Source organism: Oncorhynchus keta, chromosome 5 (assembly GCF_023373465.1).
Source record: "Oncorhynchus keta strain PuntledgeMale-10-30-2019 chromosome 5, Oket_V2, whole genome shotgun sequence".
NCBI classification, from domain to species: Eukaryota; Metazoa; Chordata; class Actinopteri; order Salmoniformes; family Salmonidae; genus Oncorhynchus; species Oncorhynchus keta.
In genome coordinates, this window is record NC_068425.1 from 27570107 (window position 1) to 27593989 (window position 23883).

At 44.8% G+C, this 23883-nt stretch overlaps 1 protein-coding gene across 5 annotated transcripts in view; it reads left to right on the plus strand.

Moving 5' to 3' along the window:
* LOC118375938 (uncharacterized) overlaps positions 1-12966 on the plus strand; it is a 35108-nt gene extending 22142 nt beyond the window's left edge. For 4 of the 5 annotated variants that reach the window (XM_052519344.1, XM_052519347.1, XM_052519343.1 and 1 more), the window contains 8 exons: positions 25-318; positions 455-754; positions 6058-6372; positions 6532-6825; positions 6962-7261; positions 11590-11877; positions 12040-12191; positions 12592-12966. In XM_052519344.1, coding sequence (XP_052375304.1) covers positions 25-318; positions 455-754; positions 6058-6372; positions 6532-6825; positions 6962-7261; positions 11590-11877; positions 12040-12191; positions 12592-12600 — 1952 coding nt within the window. In that variant the 3' untranslated portion in view covers positions 12601-12966. The remainder of the gene's footprint in view (positions 1-24; positions 319-454; positions 755-6057; positions 6373-6531; positions 6826-6961; positions 7262-11589; positions 11878-12039; positions 12192-12591) is intronic. The other variant, XM_052519346.1, reaches the window with a different exon arrangement.
* Positions 12967-23883: the final 10917 nt, after the last annotated feature.

Below are 23883 nucleotides of genomic sequence, written 5' to 3' on the forward strand. Positions count from 1 at the left end.
AAAAGGAAATGGTGTTCTTTCCAGGTGAACTGTCCATGGAACTCCTTCTTGTCCCCAGTGAGGAGTCGTCTGGCTCAGGGACCCAGAAACTCATGTGTTCTGGGTGGGGCTTCAACCCTAAGATCAAGTGGCTCTCTGGGTCTGAACAGAGGTCTGCAGCAGACAATGAGATAAGGATGGGAGAAGACGGACATGTGGCACTAACCAGTCATATCACAGTAACACAGCAGGAGTGGAATGAGGGAAAGGACTTCATCTGTGAGGTAGATGACAAAGATCTTCAGAAAACTGTCAGGAAGAGCACCAGTTTATGCACAGGTAGTTTGTAAACTTACAGAAGCACCTTACCTGTTTAAAGTTTTGCTTCAAAAGTCATAAATCAAAACCTAATTACCTTGGAGTATAAAACACTATTTTACGATTTTATCTCCACATTCATCTGTTTTGCTCTCAGCGTTTCCCTCGTCTACTCCATCCCTCCACCTGGAGACCCCCAGATTCAGGACAGTGATGACACAGACTGAGGTAACAGCTACATGTGTGGTCCACTCTGCATATGACGCCAAAGTGTCCTGGCTTCTGGATGGAAAAGACCCAACCAGCAGGACCCCAGTGAACCAGGCCAGCAGCACAACTCAGAGCATCAGCAGTAACCTGACTCTTCCCTCAAGCCAATGGAAAACCCTGAACACAATAACATGCAGAGCTGAACATCGCTGCTTCAACTCCACAGAGAAGACTAGTAATGTTAAAGGTTAGCATGGAACTTTGTGATCATATATTTGTATTTTTTTTTTATGTTACTTAACCTTTATTTAAATTCTTATTTACAACGACGGCCTACCAAAAAGGCAAAAGGCCTCCTGTGGGGATGGGGTCTGGGATTAAAAATGAATAAATAAATCAAATATAAACATAGGACAAAACACACATCATGACAAGAGAGGTAACACAACACTACATGAAGAGAGACCTAAGACAACAACATAGCAAGGCAGCAACACATGACAACACAGCAAATCAAATCAGAGTTTTTTTGTCACGTGCGTCAAATACAACAGGTGTAGTGAAATGCCTTACAGTGAAATGCTTACTTAAAGGGCTCTAACAAACAGTGCAAAAAAAGGTATTCAGTGAACAATAGGTAAGTAAATCAAGAAAAACAACAGTAAAAAGACAGTGAAAAATAGCAGTAGTGAGGTTATGTACAGTAGCGATGCTATAACAGTAGCAAGGCTACATACAGACACTGGTTAGTCAGACTGATTGAGGTAGTATGTACTTGTAGATATGGTTAAAGTCACTATGCATATATGATAAACAGAGAGTAGCAGTAGCGTAACAGATGGATTGGCGGGTGGTGGGTGGTGGGACACAATGCAGATAGCCCAGTTTGCCAATGTGCAGGGGCACTGATGGTTGGGCCAATTGAGGTAGTATGTACATGAATGTATAGTTAAAGTGACTATGCATAAATGATGAACAGCGAGTAGCAGACGCGTCAAAGAGGGGTTGGGGAGGCACACAATGCAAATAGTCTGAGTAGCCGTTTGATTACCTTTTCAGGAGTCTATTGACTTGGGGGTAAAAACTGTTGAGAAGCCTTTTTGTCCTAGACTTGGCACTCCGGTACCGCTTGCCATGCGATAGTAGAGAGAACAGTCTATGACTGGGGTGACTGGGTATATTTGACCATTTCTAGGGCCTTCCTCTGACACTGCCTGGTTTAGAGGTCCTGGATGGCAGGCAGCTTAGCCCCAGTGATGTACTGGGCCGTACGCACTACCCTCTTACCAGGTAGTGATGCAACCACTCAGGATGCTCTCGATGTTGCAGCTGTAGAACCTTTTGAGGATCTGAGGACCCATGCCAAATCTTTTTAGTTTCCTGAGGGGGAATAGGCTTTGTCGTGCCCTCTTCATGACTGTCTTGGTGTGTTTGGACCATTCTAGTTTGTTGGTGATGTGGACTCCAAGGAAATTGAAGCTCTCAACCTGCTCCACTGCAGCCCCGTCGATGAGAATGTGGGTGTGCTCGGTCCTCCTTTTCCTGTAGTCCAAAATGATCTCCTTAGTCTTGGTTACATTGAGGGAGAGGTTGTTATTCTGGCACCACCAGGCATGTCTCTGACCTCCTCCCTATAGGCTGTCTCGTCGTTGTCCATGATCAGGCCTACCACTGTTGTGTCGTCTGCAAACTTAATGATGGTGTTGGAGTTGTGCCTGGCTATGCAGTCGTGAGTGAACAGGGAGCACAGGAAAGGACTGAGCACGCACCACTGGGGGCTCCAGTGTTGAGGATCAGCGTGGCACATGTGTTGCTACCTACCTTCACCACCTGGGGGCAGCCCGTCAGGAAGTCCAGGATCCAGCTTATATGGAGGTGTTTAGTCCCAGCTTAGTGATGAGCTTTGAGGACACTATGGTGTGGAACCCTGAGCTGTAGTCAATGAATAGCATTCTCTCATAGGTGTTATTTTTGTCCAGGTGGGAAAGGGCAGTGTGGAGTGTAATAGAGGTGGCATCATCCGTAGATCTGTTTGGGAAGTATGCAAATTGAAGTGGGTCTAGGGTTTCTGGGATAATGGTGTTGATGTGAGCCATGACCAGCCTTTCAACGTACTTCATGGCTACGGACGTGAGTGCTACGGTTCTGTAGTCATTTAGGCAAGTTGCCTTTGTGTTCTTGGGCACAGGGACTATGGTGGTCTGCTTGAAACATGTTGGTATTACAGACTCAATCAGGAACATGTTGAAAATGTCAGTGAAAACACCTGCCAGTTGGTCAGCACATGCCCGAAGCAGACGTCCTGGTAATCCTTCTGGCCCCGCAGCCTTGTGAATGTTGACCTGTTTAAAGGTCTTACTCACGTCGGCTACGGAGAGTGTGATCACACAGTCATCCAGAACATCTGATGCTCTCATGCATGCCTCAGTGTTGCTTGCCTCGAAGTGAGCATAGTAGTGATATAGCTCGTCTAGCAGGCTCGTGTCACTGGGCAGCTCACTGCTGTGCTTCCCTTTGTAGTGTGTAATAGTTTGCAAGCCCTGCCACAAAAGACGAGCGTCAGAGCCAGTGTAGTACAATTCAATCTTAGCCCTGTATTGGCACTTTGCCTGTTTGATGGTTCATCAGAGGGAATAGCAGGATGACTTATAAGCTTCCGGGTTAGAGTCCCGCACCTTGACAGCGGCAGCTCTACCCTTTAGCTCAGTGCAAATGTTGCCTGTAATCCATGGCTTCTGGCTGGGTTACGTACAGTGGGGAGAACAAGTATTTGATACACTGCCGATTTTGCAGGTTGTCCTACTTACAAAGCACAGAGAGGTCTGTAAATTGTATCATAGGTACACTTCAACTGTGAGAGACGGAATCTAAAACAAAAATCCAGAAAATTACATTGTATGATTTTTAAGTAATTAATTTGCATTTTATTGCATGACATAAGTATTTGATACATCAGAAAAGCTGAACTTAATATTTGGTACAGAAACCTTTGTTTGCAATTACAGAGATCATACGTTTCCTGTAGTTCTTTACCAGGTTTGCACACACTGCAGCAGGGATTTTGGCCCACTCCTCCATACAGACCTTCTCCAGATCCTTCAGCTTTCGGGGCTGTCACTGGGAAATACGGACTTTCAGCTCCCTCCAAAGATTTTCTATTGGGTTCAGGTCTGGAGACTAGCTTGGCCACTCCAGGACCTTGAGATGCTTCTTACAGAGCCACTCCTTAGTTGCCCTGGCTGTGTGTTTCGGGTCGTTGTCATGCTGGAAGAACCAGCCACGACCCATCTTCAATGCTCTTACTGAGGGAAGGAGGTTGTTGGCCAAGATTTCGCGATACATGGCCCCATCCATCCTCCCCTCAATACGGTGAAGTCGTCCAGTCCCCTTTGCAGAAAAGCATCCCCAAAGAATGATGTTTCCAGCTCCATGCTTCACGGTTGGGATGGTGTTCTTGGGGTTGTACTCATCCTTCTTCTTCCTCCAAACACGGCGAGTGGAGTTTAGACCAAAAAGCTCAATTTTTTGTCTCACCAGACCACATGACCTTCTCCCATTCCTCCTCTGGATCATCCAGATGGTCATTGGCAAACTTCAGACGGGCCTGGACATGCGCTGGCTTGAGCAAGGGGACCTTGCGTGCACTGCAGGATTTTTATCCATGACGGCGTAATGTGTTACTAATGGTTTTCTTTGAGACTGTGGTCCCAGCTCTCTTCAGGTCATTGACAAGGTCCTGCCGTGTAGTTCTGGGCTGATAATACAGATAATGAGTGGAGAACAGGAGGGCTTTTAAAAGAAAAACTAACAGGTCTGTGAAAGCTGGAATTCTTACTGGTGGGTATGTGATCCAATACTTATGTCATGCAATAAAAAGCTCATTAATTACTTAAAAATCATACAATGTGATTTTCTGGATTTTAGATTCCGTCTCTCACAGTTGAAGTGTACCTATGATAAAAAATTACAGACCTCTACATGCTTTGTAAGTTGGAAAACCTGCAAAATGGGTAGAGTATCAAATACTTGTTCTCCCCACTGTACGTACAGTCACTGTGGGGACAATGTCCTCGATGCACTTATTGATAAAGCCAGTGACTGATGTGGTGTACTCCTCAATGCCATCAGAACAATCCCGGAACATGTTCCAGTCTGTGATAGCAAAACAGTCCTGTAGTTTAGCATCTGCTTCATCTGACCACCTTTTTATAGACCGAGTCACTGGTGCTTCCTGCTATAATTTCTGCTTGTAAGCAGGAATCAGGAGGATAGAATTGTGGTCAGATTTACCAAATGTAGGGCAAGGAGAGCTTTCTACGCGTCTCTGTGTGTGGAGTACAGATGATCTAGGATTGTTTTCCCTCTGGTTGAACATTTGACATGTTGATAGAAATTAGGTAGAACTGGTTTAAGATTCCCTGCATTAAAGTCTCCGGCCACTAGGAGCGCCGCCTCTGGGTGAGCGGTTTCTTGTTTGCTTATTTCCTTATACAGCTGACTGAGTGCGGTCTTAGTGCCAGCATCCATTTGTGGTGGTAAATAAACGGCCACCAAAAGTATAGCTGAAAACTTTCTAGGCAGATAGTGTGGTCTGCAATTTATCACAAGATACTCTACTTCAGGCAAGCAAAATCTAGAGACTTCTTTAGATTTCGTGCACCAGCTTTTGTTTACAAATATGCACAGATCCCCCCTCGTCTTACCGGAGTGTGCGGTTCTATTTTGCTGGTGCACCGTATTTCCCGCTAGCTTGAAAATCCATGTCATCATTCAGCCACGGTTCCATGAAACATAAGATATTACGGTTTATGATGTCCCGTTGGTAGGATATTCGTGATCGTACCTCATCTAATTTATTGTCCAATGTTTACACATTGGCGAGTAATATTGACGTTAACGGCAGCATCCCACTCGCTTTCTGCGGATCCTTACGAAGCACCCCGCTCTGTGTCCTCTGTACCTGTGTCTCTTCCACTTGAAAATAACTGGGTTGTTGGCCTTGTCGGGTGTTCTGAGAATGTCCTGTGCGTCCTGCTTGTTGAAGAAAAATTATTTGTCTAATCCGATGTGAGTGATCGCTGTCCTGATATCCAGAAGCTCTTTTTTGCAGTAAGATACGGTTGCAGAAACATTATGTACGAAGTAAGTTACAAATAACATGAAAAATCCCCACATAATAGCACAATTGGTTGGGTGCCTGTAAAACTGCTGCCATTTCTTCTGGCACAATTGGTAGCAACACAACATAAAAACAACATGGTGGCAACACAACTTGGTAGCAGCACAAAACATGGTACAAACATTATTGGGTACAGACAACAGCACAAAGGGCAAGAAGGTAGAGACAACAATACATCACACAAAGCAGCCACAGCTGTCAGTAAGAATGTCCATGATTGAGTCTTTGAATGAGATATATACAGAGATAAGTACAGCAAAACATTCAGTATTCTTCTGTCCTCCCCCATAAAAAGTAGACATTATTGACACTGAAGCCAGATCAGTGTTCCTTTCTCCTGTTTACCCCTCTCCTCTGTGTGTGTTCTCCAGGACCTGCAGTGAGCAGCACTACCACAGTTCTGATCAAGAGGTCTCTCCCAGAGTTACTGAAGGGAGACAGTGCTGTGCTGGAGTGTGCCATCACACAACTCTCCTCCAGTGACCTCTATGTCACCTTTCAGGCCAATGGGGTTGATTTCCCTGAGAAACAGTATGTGGATCTGCCTGCCTCCAAAGGCCCCCATTCACTCACCAGACGGTTCTCTATCCCCAAATCACACTGGAAGACAGACAACACTTTCACCTGTAAAGTTAACCAAGGTTTCTCCAACAGCTTGGTGTCTAGCTCCAAAGTCAAGCTTTTTGGTGAGTGAACTTCTCTCATCTGACCCAATTATACCTTCTCAAATGCTTGAAAATGTAGAAAGACCTACCAACATGAAATTATGTTTCCATTGTTTGTTGCATGATATTCATTCAGCACTCCAGGGCTAAAATTGAAAAAGGAAATGGTGTTCTTTCCAGGTGAACTGTCCATGGAACTCCTTCTTGTCCCCAGTGAGGAGTCGTCTGGCTCAGGGACCCAGAAACTCATGTGTTCTGGGTGGGGCTTCAACCCTCAGATCAAGTGGCTCTCTGGGTCTGAACAGAGGTCTGCAGCAGACAATGAGATAAGGATGGGAGAAGACGGACATGTGGCACTAACCAGTCATATCACAGTAACACAGCAGGAGTGGAATGAGGGAAAGGACTTCATCTGTGAGGTAGATGACAAAGATCTTCAGAAAACTGCCAGGAAGAGCACCAGTTTATGCACAGGTAGTTTGTAAACTCACAGAAGCACCTTACCTGTTTAAAGTTTTGCTTCAAAAGTCATAAATCAAAACCTAATTACCTTGGAGTATAAAACACTATTTTACGATTTTATCTCCACATTCATCTGTTTTGCTCTCAGCGTTTCCCTCGTCTACTCCATCCCTCCACCTGGAGACCCCCAGATTCAGGACAGTGATGACACAGACTGAGGTAACAGCTACATGTGTGGTCCACTCTGCATATGACGCCAAAGTGTCCTGGCTTCTGGATGGAAAAGACCCAACCAGCAGGACCCCAGTGAACCAGGCCAGCAGCACAACTCAGAGCATCAGCAGTAACCTGACTCTTCCCTCAAGCCAATGGAAAACCCTGAACACAATAACATGCAGAGCTGAACATCGCTGCTTCAACTCCACAGAGAAGACTAGTAATGTTAAAGGTTAGCATGGAACTTTGTGATCATATATTTGTATTTTTTTTAAATGTTACTTAACCTTTATTTAAATTCTTATTTACAACGACGGCCTACCAAAAAGGCAAAAGGCCTCCTGTGGGGATGGGGTCTGGGATTAAAAATGAATAAATAAATAAAATATAAACATAGGACAAAACACACATCATGACAAGAGAGGTAACACAACACTACATGAAGAGAGACCTAAGACAACAACATAGCAAGGCAGCAACACATGACAACACAGCAAATCAAATCAGAGTTTTTTTTGTCACGTGCGTCAAATACAACAGGTGTAGTGAAATGCCTTACAGTGAAATGCTTACTTAAAGGGCTCTAACAAACAGTGCAAAAAAAAAAAAGGTATTCAGTGAACAATAGGTAAGTAAATCAAGAAAAACAACAGTAAAAAGACAGTGAAAAATAGCAGTAGTGAGGTTATGTACAGTAGCGATGCTATAACAGTAGCGAGGCTACATACAGACACTGGTTAGTCAGACTGATTGAGGTAGTATGTACTTGTAGATATGGTTAAAGTCACTATGCATATATGATAAACAGAGAGTAGCAGTAGCGTAACAGATGGATTGGCGGGTGGTGGGTGGTGGGACACAATGCAGATAGCCCAGTTTGCCAATGTGCAGGGGCACTGATGGTTGGGCCAATTGAGGTAGTATGTACATGAATGTATAGTTAAAGTGACTATGCATAAATGATGAACAGCGAGTAGCAGACGCGTCAAAGAGGGGTTGGGGAGGCACACAATGCAAATAGTCTGAGTAGCCGTTTGATTACCTTTTCAGGAGTCTATTGACTTGGGGGTAAAAACTGTTGAGAAGCCTTTTTGTCCTAGACTTGGCACTCCGGTACCGCTTGCCATGCGATAGTAGAGAGAACAGTCTATGACTGGGGTGACTGGGTATATTTGACCATTTTTAGGGCCTTCCTCTGACACTGCCTGGTTTAGAGGTCCTGGATGGCAGGCAGCTTAGCCCCAGTGATGTACTGGGCCGTACGCACTACCCTCTTACCAGGTAGTGATGCAACCACTCAGGATGCTCTCGATGTTGCAGCTGTAGGACCTTTTGAGGATCTGAGGACCCATGCCAAATCTTTTTAGTTTCCTGAGGGGGAATAGGCTTTGTCGTGCCCTGTTCATGACTGTCTTGGTGTGTTTGGACCATTCTAGTTTGTTATTATTATTATTATTAATTATTATTGGTGATGTGGACTCCAAGGAAATTGAAGCTCTCAACCTGCTCCACTGCAGCCCCGTCGATGAGAATGTGGGTGTGCTCGGTCCTCCTTTTCCTGTAGTCCAAAATTATCTCCTTAGTCTTGGTTACATTGAGGGAGAGGTTGTTATTCTGGCACCACCAGGCATGTCTCTGACCTCCTCCCTATAGGCTGTCTCGTCGTTGTCCATGATCAGGCCTACCACTGTTGTGTCGTCTGCAAACTTAATGATGGTGTTGGAGTTGTGCCTGGCTATGCAGTCGTGAGTGAACAGGGAGCACAGGAAAGGACTGAGCACGCACCACTGGGGGCTCCAGTGTTGAGGATCAGCGTGGCACATGTGTTGCTACCTACCTTCACCACCTGGGGCAGCCCATCAGGAAGTCCAGGATCCAGCTTATATGGAGGTGTTTAGTCCCAGCTTAGTGATGAGCTTTGAGGGTACTATGGTGTGGAACCCTGAGCTGTAGTCAATGAATAGCATTCTCTCATAGGTGTTATTTTTGTCCAGGTGGGAAAGGGCAGTGTGGAGTGTAATAGAGGTGGCATCATCCGTAGATCTGTTTGGGAAGTATGCAAATTGAAGTGGGTCTAGGGTTTCTGGGATAATGGTGTTGATGTGAGCCATGACCAGCCTTTCAACGTACTTCATGGCTACGGACGTGAGTGCTACGGTTCTGTAGTCATTTAGGCAAGTTGCCTTTGTGTTCTTGGGCACAGGGACTATGGTGGTCTGCTTGAAACATGTTGGTATTACAGACTCAATCAGGAACATGTTGAAAATGTCAGTGAAAACACCTGCCAGTTGGTCAGCACATGCCCGAAGCAGACGTCCTGGTAATCCTTCTGGCCCCGCAGCCTTGTGAATGTTGACCTGTTTAAAGGTCTTACGTCGGCTATGGAGAGTGTGATCACACAGTTGTCCGGAACAGCTGATGCTCTCATGCATGCCTCAGTGTTGCTTGCCTCGAAGCGAGCATAGAAGTGCTTTAGCTCATATAGTAGGCCCGTGTCATAGGGCAGCTCGCGGCTGTGCTTCCCTTTGTAGTCTGTAATAGTTTGCATGCTCTGCCACATAAGACGAGCGTCGGAGCAGGTGTAGTACGATTCAATCTTAGCCCTGTATTGACGCTTTGCCTGTTTGTTGGTTCATCAGAGGGCATAGAGGAATTTCGTATAAGCTTCTGGGTTCGAGGCCCGCACATTGAAAGTGGCAGCTCTACCCTTTAACTCAGTGTGATTGTTGCCTGTAATCCATGACTTCTGGTTGGGGTACGTACGTACAACTACTGTGGGGACAATATCCTCGATGCACTTAAATGATAAAGCCAGTGACTGATGTGGTGAACTCCTCAATGCCATTGGAAGAATCCCGGAACATGTTCCAGTCTGTGATAGCAAAACTGTGCTATTGTTTAGCATCTGCTTCATCTGACCACTTTTTTATAGACCAAGTCACTGGTGCTTCCTGCTTCAATTTTTGCTTGTAAGCAGTAATCAGGAGGATAGAATTGTGGTCAGATTTACCAAATGTAGGGCAAGGGAGAGCTTTGTATGCGTCTCTGTGTGTGGAGTACAGATTATCTAAAATGTATTTCCCTCTGGTTTCACATTTGACGTGTTGATAGAAATTAGGTAGAACTGATTTAAGTTTCCCTGCATTAATGTCTCCGGCCACTAGGAGCGCCGCCAATGGGTGAGCGTTTTTTTGTTTGCTTATTTCCTTATACAGCTGACTGAGTGCGGTCTTAGTGCCAGCATCCGTTTGTGGTGGTAAATAAACAGCCACCAAAAGTATTGCTGAAAATTTTCCAAGCAGATAGTGTGATCTGCAATTTATCACAAGATACTCTACTTCAGGCAAGCAACATCTAGAGACTTCTTTAGATTCCTTGCACCAGCTGTTGTTTACAAATATGCACAGACCCCCCTTGACTGTAACGGCAGCCTTCCCACTCCGTTTCCTCCAAACGTAACGACGGTCATTATAGCCAAACTGTTCTATTTTTGTGTCATCAGACCAGAGGACATTTCTCCAAAAAGTACAATCTTTCTCCCCATGTGCAGTTGCAAATCGTAGTCTGGCTTTTTTATGGTGGTTTTGGAGCAGTGGCTTCTTCCTTGCTGAGCTGTCTTTCAGGTTATGTTTATATAGGACTCTTTTTACTGTGAATATAGATACTTTTGTATCTGTTTCCTCCAGCATCTTCACAAGGTTCTTTGCTGTTGTTCTGGGATTGATTTGCACTTTTCGCAACAAAGTACATTCATCTCTAGGAGACAGAACGCGTCTCCTTCCTGAGAGGTATGATGGCTGCGTGGTCCCATGGTGTTTATACTTGCGTACTATTGTTTGTACAGATGAACATGGTACCTTCAGGCGTTTGGACATTGTTCCTAAGGATGAACCAGACTTGTGTCGGTCTACAATTGTTTTTCTGAGGTCTTGGCTGATTATTTTGATTTCCCATAATGTCAAGCAAAGAGGCACTGAGTTTGAAGGTAGGCCTTGAAATACATCCACAGGTACATGTCCAATTGACTCAACTGATGTCAGTTATTCTATCAGAAGCTTATAAAGCCATGACATCATTTTCTGGAATTTTCCAAGCTGTTTAAAGGCACAGTCAACTTAGTGTATGTGAACGTCTGACCCACCGGAATTGTGATACAGTGAATTATAAGTGAAATAATCTGTCTGTAAACAATTGTTGGAAATATTACTTTTGTCATGCACGAAGTAGATGTCCGAACCGACTTGCCAAAACTATAGTTTGTTAACAAGAAATGTGTGGAGTGGTTGAAAAACGCGTTTGAATGACTCCAACCTAGTTTTCCCATGATCAAATATCATTACCCCAGTTCCTGTCCTGATCCAGCATCCATGCTCTACTCAGTTTCTCTCTCAGACTATGTCATGCAGCCCCCTCTCTCCCCTCCCAGACTATCAGTCATGCAGCCCCCCCTCTATCCACCCAGTTTCTCTTCCAGACTATCAGTCATATAGCCCCCTCTCTCCCCAGTCTCATCCATTCCAGTCTCTCCTTCCATGACTCTCACTATCTCTCTCTCTCCAGGCTCAGTGACCCCCACCGCACCAACAGCAACCCTGCTCCAGGGTCCCAGTGAGCTCGTCTGCCTGGTGCTTGGCTTCAGCCCTTCAGACATCAACATCACCTGGCTGCTGGACAACGTCACAGAGCTGTGGAACAACAACACTAGTACCCCCTACAGGGCACCAGGAGGAAAGTTCGGCATCAGGAGCCACCTTAGCCTGGCACACCAGGATTGGACACCGGGGGCTGTTTACACCTGCAGGGTGACCCACACCACCCAGACTCTGGCCCTGAACATATCCAAACCAGGTGTCTGTCTGTTCACTCAATTCTGATACAAGAACATTTTCCTGATGCTAGCCTGTTTCTAGCCTCTTTCATCATTATAGTAGAATATTACAGTTTGGATTCCAGGCTAGCCTGTTTTTGCAATACTTTCTCAATGAAAACCTCCTCTTTCATTTTGAGTAGAGCTCCTTGAGGTGGAGGGTGTCTTCTTTGACGAGAACAGGTCTGATCCCATTCTGGCGGACACTGCAGAGGAGAACTGGAACATGGCCTGCATCTTCCTGGTCCTCTTCCTCATCTCCCTCCTCTACAGCTTCACAGTCACTCTGGTCAAGGTGAGAGGGAGGATATTAACCACCTCACAGGTTTTCACTGCTTAGCTTTGAAGTGCAATATACTGTATGTTTGTGCGATTAGCGTAAAACACTAAATATAAGAATGCATTCTTATGTCCCAGTGTGTCTTTACTGCATTGAAGACCTGTTGAAGCACCTGTTGAGTTTCAGACATGGAATGTCATCCCACACAGAGGGGATTCAGATTATCTTCATGTTCAATATAAATCTAATGGGTCTACCCCGAGGCTATATGTTGTTGTTTTGTATGTCACTGCAACCTCATTATCACGCGACTCACATTTTATTGCTGGTTAAGCCACAGTTACATTTTGAATATAAAACAAGCGTTACAAGGTATTCACAACTTATACTAATATTTTTCTTTTCTTTTTTCCAGACAAAATGATGACTTCAGGACACTTCCATATGATGGATCTCTAGGAGTTCAACTGGAAATGAAACCTTTTATTTCAACCTTTTCTTATACAATCACAACACGTTTCTTAAGAAAATTGCATAGTTTGAATTTCTTACGGTTTCCTGTTGCAGGTTTGATGACAGGGAAGTGTTCTTGTTTTTATTCCCCACAAAGACAGACAATGTGGAGGTGCTTACTTGCTCTCATTTCTTGTTAATGCAAATTTTTGAGCAGAGATAAAAATGGATGTTTAACCTCTATTAAATAAAGCATACCATTACTCTCTATGATGAAGTATTTAGACACCAGTTATTGCTGAATTATCTGCTGATAATAAAACATTATTTCAAACCACCTACTTTGTCCTCCTCCCTCTTGTGTGTTATTTTTAAATTATGTTAAAAAGTATATACCATTAGTAAGAATTAAAATTATGTTTCATATGTGATTTGATATACATACATATAGAGAACAACATTAAAAGACCACATAAGTAGGACCATGCTTTTTGGTTGTTGTTTTTCTGGTACTTTTTACTTGAATTTACAGCATGATACACTGGGTTTGCTGCTGGTAGAAAACCCTAGGAAAAGTTATTTAATTGATACAAGCTTTCTCCAATCAATCAATCAATCAATCAATCAATCACAGTCTTGTTGTGCGGTGTGTATTTGGTGGGGGGATTCACCTTAGCCAGGGGAGGCATATCTCTGTGTGAATCTTAATCACACAGAGCCTATTATTTGGCAGAGAATACTAGTTGTAGATCAGCCTCCCCTGGCTTAGGTGAGCCCCCCAACACACACACACACACACACACACACACACACACACACACACACACACGCACAACCAGATTGGAGACAGCTTGTGTTAATTAAATACAATATCTTATTTCCCCCGTTTGCTGTCATGCACTTTGTTTCATCACTGTAACACCATTGTTGCCCACTAGAGGACGCCACAAGACTGTGGTGCATCTGACTGTGGGCTGGTTCATTTCCCATGTGAAAGGCCAATCATGTGTGGCAGTGGTCACTGGTCTGTATGCAGATGCTCACAGTTCGGAAAACAACTGAAAATATTAGCTGGCTGCATTCAGGGAAGGTCCCCACGAATACAGAGGAAGAGACAGTTATTCTCAAAATGTCTGCATATGTCAGCAAGAATATCTGTGAGTGTGTGTGTGTGTGTGTGTGTGTATGTCTGGAGGGTTTGAAGGAATTCACATATGGGAGGGAACAGACTGAGTTCACCCAGCCTCCCAATAGGCTGGCTCTCGTGTAATCTGGCATCGTAAGTGCTCTGATTGGCTCAGACCGCCGTGGCTGAGGACCAACGCTGTGACACTGTTGCCGGGACAGAGTCACAGCATGTTGCCAACTGACGTGCCAAGGGGCTGACCACAAGGGAGAGGAGGGCACAATGCCCAGCAGGCTGCGCATCCAGCAGCATCTCCCTGTCTGACCACCTCTTTCTCCATCTGACCCTCTCCCCAGTCTCCATCACCAACCATGGAGAAATAACCAGTGAACATCCTCACTCAGTAGGGCACAGACAAATGACAGCCATTTAGCTGTATAATAAGGCTTGTTATAATCGACCACATCAGCATCTCATTGGTAAGCACAGTGATGACCGTAATAATTACCACCTACTCTCTTGGAAAAGTAGAACCATACAGAGTTTGACACCCCTGCCATAAGGGACCCCTTTTTCGGTGATGGATAGAACCCTTTGTAGAGGGTTCAATATAGAACCCTTTATGTAGGTTTCTTCAAAGAACCCCCTGAATATAGTTCTACCTAGAACCCTCTATGAATGGATCTGCCTAGAACTCTTTGAAGGGTTCTAACAAGAGCAATTTTATCATCTAGGTTCTTTCTAGAACTGTCTATGAAGGATTCTACCCGAGAACCCTTTTATCTTTGGGAGGGTTCTTCCTAGAACCTTCTATGAACAGTTCCAACAGCCTTATTAGCTTTTAAATTATAATCATTTATGACAATATATTACATACATATTTATTACCCAAGATGGCATAGCAGTCAGACGTCCTTTGTCCTCGTCTTGTCGTGTCCCGTGTATATATATATTAACACCTTTCTTCGCCTATCTTTTATATATTTTAATTTCAAACTTCAAAACACTCTCCTGCAACAATAGAAGCTAGCCTCTCTAGCCAGAAGCTAGCCAGTTTACTGGCTAACGTTAGTATTCAGCTAACCACGGTTTGTGGTCATCAGCTATCCTTTAGCTCGAAAAGCTATCGCCAGTTTTGTACAACACGACTCAGACCAGAGCATACCGGACCTATTTTTCTCTCCATATCCCCGGATTTCAACCGCAAGCTCTGGACATTTACGCCTGGATCTCGCAGCTAGCTAGCTGCTATCCGTGTGACTATTGGCTTACGTCGATCCCGGAGCAAACATCAATTATTCCGGAGCTAGCCAGCTGAAGTGTTTCATCAGCCACTCCTGGGCTACAATCGCCTATCCGGACCCGTTTTACTGCCAATACGGAGCCCCACCGGGCCTTCACGACTGGACTACCAACGTTATCTGCCCGAGGGAGTTATCCAACTGGCCCCTCCATCGCGACGTTACCTAAACGCCCATCTGCGGCCCGCTAATCGTTAGCTGTTTTATTGTCTGCTATCTGAATAGGTCTATTGGACAATTTTTCTTGTGTCACTAAAACTATATCTATTTTGCCAATCGAATTGATCCCCTCTACCACACGGAACCGCACTAATCTACCTATGGAAACGCACAAGGTGGCTAAAAACAGAACTCCATCCTATGCTAGCTTGCTACCGATGGCCCGGCTAGCTGTCTGAATCACTACTCACTGGACTCATATCTCTCTCATCATCACTCAATACCTAGGTTTATCTCCACTGTATTCACAACCTACCATACCTTTGTCTGTACATTATACCTTGAAGCTATTTTATCTCCCCAGAAATCTCCTTTTACTCTCTGTTCCAGATGTTCTAGACAACCAATTCTCATAGCTTTTAGCCGTACCCTTATCCTACTCCTCCTCTTTTCCTCTGGTGATGTAGAGGTGAATCCAGGCCCTGCGGTGCCTAGCTCCACTCCTATTCCCCAGGCGCTCTCTTTTGATGACTTCTGTAACCGTAATAGCCTTGGTTTCATGCCTATTAACATTAGAAGCCTCCTCCCTAAGTTTGTTTTATTCAATGCTTTAGCAAACTCTGCCAACCCGGATGTTCTAGCCGTGTCTGAATCCTGGCTCAGGAAGACCACCAAAAATTCTGAAATCTTCATCCCTAACTACAACATTTTCAGACAAGATAGAAGGGCCAAAGGTTGCGATATTGCAATCTACTGCAAAGATGTACCCAAACAATTTGAACTTCTAATTTTAAAAATCCACCTCTCTAAAAAACAAGTCTCTCACCGTTGCCGCTTGGTATAGACCACCTTCTGCCCCCAGCTGTGCTCTGGACACCATATGTGAACTGATTGCCCCCCATCTATCTTCAGAGCTCGTGCTGCTAGGTGACCTAAACTGGAACATGCTTAACACCCCAGCCATCCTTTTTTTTTTCCCACCTTTATTTAACCAGGTAGGCTAGTTGAGAACAAGTTCTCATTTGCAACTGCAACCTGGCCAAGATAAAGCATAGCAGTGTGAACAGACAACACAGAGTTACACATGGAGTAAACAATTAACAAGTCAATAACACAGTAGAAAAAAAGGGGAGTCTATATACATTGTGTGCAAAAGGCATGAGGAGGTAGGCGAATAATTACAATTTTGCAGATTAACACTGGAGTGATAAATGATCAGATGGCCATGTACAGGTAGAGGTATTGGTGTGCAAAAGAGCAGAAAGGTAAATAAATAAAAACAGTATGGGGATGATGTAGGTGAAAATGGGTGGGCTATTTACCAATAGACTATGTACAGATGCAGCGATCGGTTAGCTGCTCAGATAGCAGATGTTTGAAGTTGGTGAGGGAGATAAAAGTCTCCAACTTCAGCGATTTTTGCAATTCGTTCCAGTCACAGGCAGCAGAGTACTGGAACGAAAGGCGGCCAAATGAGGTGTTGGCTTTAGGGATGATCAGTGAGATACACCTGCTGGAGCGTGTGCTACGGATGGGTGTTGCCATCGTGACCAGTGAACTGAGATAAGGCGGAGCTTTACCTAGCATGGACTTGTAGATGACCTGGAGCCAGTGGGTCTGGCGACGAATATGTAGCGAGGGCCAGCCGACTAGAGCATACAAGTCGCAGTGGTGGGTGGTATAAGGTGCTTCAGTGACAAAACGGATGGCACTGTGATAAACTGCATCCAGTTTGCTGAGTAGAGTGTTGAAAGCAATTTTGTAGATGACATCGCCAAAGTCGAGGATCGGTAGGATAGTCAGTTTTACTAGGGTAAGTTTGGCGGCGTGAGTGAAGGAGGCTTTGTTGCGGAATAGAAAGCCGACTCTTGATTTGATTTTCGATTGGAGATGTTTGATGAGTCTGGAAGGAGAGTTTACAGTCTAGCCAGACATCTAGGTACTTATAGATGTCCACATATTCAAGGTCGGAACCATCCAGGGTGGTGATGCTGGTCAGGCGTGCGGGTGCAGGCAGCGAATGGTTGAAAAGCATGCATTTGGTTTTACTAGCGTTTAAGAGCAGAGCCACGGAAGGAGTGTTGTATGGCATTTAAGCTCGTTTGGAGGTTAGATAGCATAGTGTCCAAGGACGGGCCGGAAGTATATAGAATGGTGTCGTCTGCGTAGAGGTGGATCAAGGAATCGCCCGCAGCAAGAGCAACATCATTGATATATACAGAGAAACGAGTCGGCCAAAGAATTGAACCCTGTGGCACCCCCATAGAGACTGCCAGAGGACCGGACAGCATGCCCTCCGATTTGACACACTGAACTCTGTCTGCAAAGTAATTGGTGAACCAGGCAAGGCAGTCATCCGAAAAACCGAGGCTACTGAGTCTGCCGATAAGAATATGGTGATTGACAGAGTCGAAAGCCTTGGCAAGGTCGATGAAGACGGCTGCTATGATATGGCGGTTATGATATCGTTTAGTACCTTGAGCGTGGCTGAGGTGCACCCGTGACCGGCTCGGAAACCAGATTGCACATCGGAGAAGGTACGGTGGGATTCGAGATGGTCAGTGACCTGTTTGTTGACTTGGCTTTTGAAGACCTTAGATAGGCAGGGCAGGATGGATATAGGTCTGTAACAGTTTGGGTCCAGGGTGTCTCCCCCTTTGAAGAGGGGGATGACTGCGGCAGCTTTCCAATCATTGGGGATCTCAGACGATATGAAAGAGAGGTTGAACAGGCTGGTAATAGGGGTTGCGACAATGGCGGCGGATAATTTCAGAAATAGAGGGTCCAGATTGTCAAGCCCAGCTGATTTGTACGGGTCCAGGTTTTGCAGCTCTTTCAGAACATCTGCTATCTGGATTTGGGTAAAGGAGAACCTGGAGAGGCTTGGGCGAGTAGCTGCGGGGGGCGGAGCTGTTGGCCGAGGTTGGAGTAGCCAGGCGGAAGGCATGGCCAGCCGTTGAGAAATGCTTGTTGAAGTTTTCGATAATCATGGATTTATCGGTGGTGACCGTGTTACCTAGCCTCAGTGCAGTGGGCAGCTGGGAGGAGGTGCTCTTGTTCTCCATGGACTTCACAGTGTCCCAGAACTTTTTGGAGTTGGAGCTACAGGATGCAAACTTCTGCCTGAAGAAGCTGGCCTTAGCTTTCCTGACTGACTGCGTGTATTGGTTCCTGACTTCCCTGAACAGTTGCATATCGCGGGGACTATTCGATGCTATTGCAGTCCGCCACAGGATGTTTTTGTGCTGGTCGAGGGCAGTCAGGTCTGGAGTGAACCAAGGGCTGTATCTGTTCTTAGTTCTGCATTTTTTGAACGGAGCATGCTTATCTAAAATGGTGAGGAAGTTACTTTTAAAGAATGACCAGGCATCCTCAACTGACGGGATGAGGTCAATGTCCTTCCAGGATACCCGGGCCAGGTCGATTAGAAAGGCCTGCTCACAGAAGTGTTTTAGGGAGCGTTTGACAGTGATGAGGGGTGGTCGTTTGACTGCGGCTCCATAGCGGATACAGGCAATGAGGCAGTGATCGCTGAGATCCTGGTTGAAGACAGCGGAGGTGTATTTGGAGGGCTAGTTGGTCAGGATGACGTCTATGAGGGTGCCCTTGTTAACAGAGTTAGGGTTGTACCTGGTGGGTTCCTTGATGATTTGTGTGAGATTGAGGGCATCTAGATTAGATTGTAGGACTGCCGGGGTGTTAATCATATCCCAGTTTAGGTCACCTAACAGAACAAACTCTGAAGCTAGATGGGGGGCGATCAATTCACAAATGGTGTCCAGGGCACAACTGGGAGCTGAGGGGGGTCGGTAGCAGGCGGCAACAGTGAGAGACTTATTTCTGGAGAGAGTAATTTTCAAAATTAGTAGTTCGAACTGTTTGGGTATGGACCTGGAAAGTATGACATTACTTTGCAGGCTATATCTGCAGTAGACTGCAACTCCTCCCCCTTTGGCAGTTCTATCTTGACAGAAGATGTTATAGTTGGGTATGGAAATCTCAGAATTTTTGGTGGCCTTTCTGAGCCAAGATTCAGACACGGCAAGGACATCAGGGTTAGCAGAGTGTGCTAAAGCAGAGACAGAGAATAAGAGGAGCAGGTTTCTGGGCATGGTAGAATATATTCAGGGCATAATGCGCAGACAGGGGTATGGTGGGGTGCGGGTACAGCGGAGGTAAGCACAGGCACTGGGTGATGATGAGAGAGGTTGCTTGATGCCCTCAATCTCACACAAATTATCAATGAACCTACCATGTACCACCCCAAAGCCGTAAACACGAGCACCCTCATAGATATCATCCTAACCAACTTGCCCTCTAAATACACCTCTGCTGTTTTCAACCAAGATCTCAGTGATCACTGCCTCATTGCCTGCATCCGTAATCGGTTAGCGGTCAAACGACCTCCACTCATCACTGTCAAACACTCCCTGAAACACTTCAGCGAACAGGCGAATCAACCTGGCCGGGGTATCCTGGAAGGATATTTATCTCATTCCGTCAGTAGAGGATGCCTGTTTTTTTTAAATGCCTTCCTCACCATCTGAAATAAGCATGCCCCATTCAAGAAATGTAAAACCAGGAACAGATATAGCCCTTGGTTCTCTGCGGACCTGACTGCCCTTAACCAGCACAAAAACATCCTATGGCGTTCTGCAGTAGCATCGAATAGAGCCCGTGATATGCAACTTTTCAGGGAAGCTAGAAACCAATATACACAGGCAGTTAGAAAAGTTAAGGCTAGCTTTTTCAAGCAGAAATTTGCTTCCTGCGACACAAACTCAAAAAAAAATTGGGACACTGTAAAGTCCATGGAGAATAAGAACACCTCCTCCCAGCTGCCCACTGCACTGAAGATAGGAAACACTGTCACCACCGATAAATCCACTATAATTGAGAATTTCAATAAGCATTTTTCTACAGCTGGCCATGCTTTTCACCTGGCTACCCCTACCGCGGTCAACAGCACTGGACCCCCCACAGCAACTCATCCAAGCCTTCCCCATTTCTCCTTCTCCCAAATCCAGTCAGCTGATGCTGATGATCCACCTCTATGGAGATGACACCATTCTGTATACTTCTGGCCCTTCTTTGGACACTGTGTTAACAACCCTCCAGGCGAGCTTCAATGCCATACAACTCTCCTTTCGTGGCCTCCAATTGTTCTTAAATACAAGTAAAACTAAATGCATGCTCTTCAACCGATCGCTGCCTGCACCTGCCCGCCTGTCCAACATCACTACTCTGGACGGTTCTGACTTAGAATATGTGGACAACTACAAATACCTAGGTGTCTGGTTAGACTGTAAACTCTCCTTCCAGACATATCAAACATCTCCAATCCAAAGTTAAATCTAGAATTGGCTTCCTATTTCGCAACAAAGCATCCTTCACTCATGCAGCCAAACATACCCTTGTAAAACTGACCATCCTACCGATCCTCGACTTCGGCGATGTCATTTACAAAAGAGCCTCCAATACCCTACTCAATAAATTGGATGCAGTCTATCACAGTGCCATCCGTTTTGTCACCAAAGCCCCATATACTAACCACCACTGCGACCTGTACGCTCTCGTTGGCTGGCCCTCGCTTCATACTCGTCGCCAAGCCCACTGGCTCGAGGTCATCTACAAGACCCTGCTAGGTAAAGTCCCCCCTTATCTCAGCTCGCTGGTCACCAAAGCAGCACCCACCTGTAGCACACACTCCAGCAGGTCACTGTCACTCTCTGGTCACCCCCAAAACCAATTCTTCATTTGGCCGCCTCTCCTTCCAGTTCTCTGCTACCAATGACTGGAACAAACTACAAAAATCTCTGAAACTGGAAACACTTATCTCCCTCACTAGCTTCAAGCACCAGCTGTCAGAGCAGCTCACAGATTACTGCACCTGTACATAGCCCATCTATAATTTAGCCATCTACCTCTCCCCCTACTATATTTATTTATTTATTTATTTTGCTCCTTTGCACCCCATTATTTATATCTCTACCTTGCACATTCTTCCACTGCAAATCTACTATTCCAGTGTTTTTCTTGCTATATTGTATTTACTTCGCCACCATGGCTTTTTTTTTCCTTTACCTCCCTTATCTCACCTCATTTGCTCACATTGTATATAGACATATTTTACTACTGTATTATTGACTGTATGTTTGTTTTACTCCATGTGTAACTCTGTGTTGTTGTATGTGTGGAACTGCTTTGCTTTATCTTGGCCAGGTCATAATTGTAAATGAGAACTTGTTCTCAACTTGCCTACCTGGTTAAATAAAGGTGAAATCTTTTTTCTTTTTATTAACATATATCAGAATGCCTTTGTTTAAGCGTTATACCCAAATACATTGGTGTTAGGAATCTCCTGGTTTACAGGCCACATCAGGCCTGCAAGTCACATTATACTGGCTTGAAAATTGATGTGTAATTCCTATTGGAATCCAGCCAGAGTTAGGATATCCAACAAGTGGAATTGTTAATCACCTGCAGCCTGCATTTAGAATGACTGCTAGGGTAGGGAAGGGTAATTTATCTTTGTGTAACATAAAATATATCAACCAATCAATGTATACTGAAAAAATAAACGCAACATTTAAAGTGTTGGTCCCATGTATCATAAACTGAAATGTAAGATCCCCGAAATATTCCATACTCACAAAAAAAAGCATATTTTCTCTCAAATTCTGAGCACAAATTTGTTTACATCCCTCTTAGTGAGCATTTATCCCCTGCCAAGATATTCCATCCACCTGACAGGTGTGGCATACCAATAAGCTGATTAAATAGCATGCTCATTACACAGGTGCACCTTGTGCTGCTTACAACAAAAGGTCACTCTAAAAAGGTGCAGTTTTGTCACACAATACAAGGCCACAGATGTCCAAGTTTTGAGGGAGTGTACAATTGGCCTGCTGACTACAGGAATGTCCACCAGAGCTGTTGCCAGAAAATTGAATGTTCCTTTATCTACCATAAACAGCCTCCAACGTAATTTTAGGGAATTTGGCAGTACATCCAACCGGCCTCATGTGTAATCATGCCATCCCAGGACCTATATGTCACTGGTGTAGATAGGAGTAGGCAGGAAGCAGTCAAAAGTTTAAAACTTCAGAATTTATTTAAGCATCATATATCAAATAGGCACAGGGCGAACACAAAGTACAAAATATGAAGTACTCAGGAAATGGTAGGAGAGATTCATCTCAGGAAAAAAAGTAACATTTACAATGACAGACAAAGACAAATGACAGAGGGAGTATATTTACAGTGATAGAGTGGGGATTGGAACCAGACGTGCGTAATGATGATGAGACATGCCCGGGGTTGATGAGTGAAGGGCGTTTGCCAGCAGTAGGTTTGGCAGCAGCTAGAAGGCCGGCGACGTCGAAAGCCTGAGCTGTACAGGAGGTGGAGCCAAAGCAAAGGTTGTTGTGACACTACAGTACACATCCGGCTTCTTCACCTGTGGGATTGTCTGTGACCAGCCATTTGGACAGCTGATGAAACTGTGGTTTTGCACAATAGAAGAATTTCGGCTCAAACCGTCTCAGGGAAGCTCATTTGCGTGCTCGTCGTCCTCACCAGGGTCTTGACCTGACAGTCGGCATCGTAACTGACTTCATTGGACAAATGCTCACCTTCGATGGCCACTGGCACACTGGAGAAGTGTGCTCTTCACGGATGAATCCCGGTTTCAGCTATACTGGGCAGATGGCAGACAGTAAGTATGGTGTCATGTGGACGAGTGGTTTGCTGATGTCAATGTTGTGAACGGAGTGCCTCATGGAGGCGGTGAGGTTATGGTATGGGCAGGCATAAGCTTCAGATGACGAACATAATTGCATTTTATCAATGGCAATTTGAATGCACATCCTGATGAGATCCTGAGACCCATTGTCGTGCCATTCATCCGGTGCCATCATCTCATATTTCAGCGTGATAACGCACAGTCAAATGTCGCAAGGATCTATATTCTTTCTTTTATGGCCTGCATACTCAGACATGTCACCCATTGAGCATGTTTTGGATGCTCTAGATCAACTTGTACTAAAGTATGTTCCAGTTCCCGCCAATATCCAGAAACTTCGCACAGCCATTGAAGAGGAGTGGGACAACATTCCACAGAACACAATCAACAGCCTGATCAACTTTATGCGATGGACATGTGTCGCACTGCATGAGTTAAATGGTCCTTGCACCAGATATTGACTGGTTTTCTGATCCAATCCCCTACCTTTTTTTAATGGTTTTTGTGACGAACAGATGCATATCTGTATTCCCAGTCATGTGAAATGCATAGATTAAGGCATAATGCATTTATTTTATTTGAGTGATGTCCTCAGTAAAATCTTTGAAATTGTTGCGTGTTGCTTTTATATTTATTTTCAGTGAACATGCAAAAAACACAGATATCACATTAAAACAACTAATTCTGTCATCTCCCTGCAATAGAGCGAGCTGGGAAATATGATATGTTTCTATGTAGAACCCTTCATGTCTTCCAAATAATCATCAAAGAACCCTTTGTTCCAAAAACAGTTCATAGGATGTTAAAGATTCTAGGTAGAACTCTTTGCTTTACAAACAATTGTCTTCCAAAAACAGTTATTCTGATCAAAATGGTTCTTGGTAGAACCCTAATCCCTCCGCAATGAACCCTTTTGAAACTATT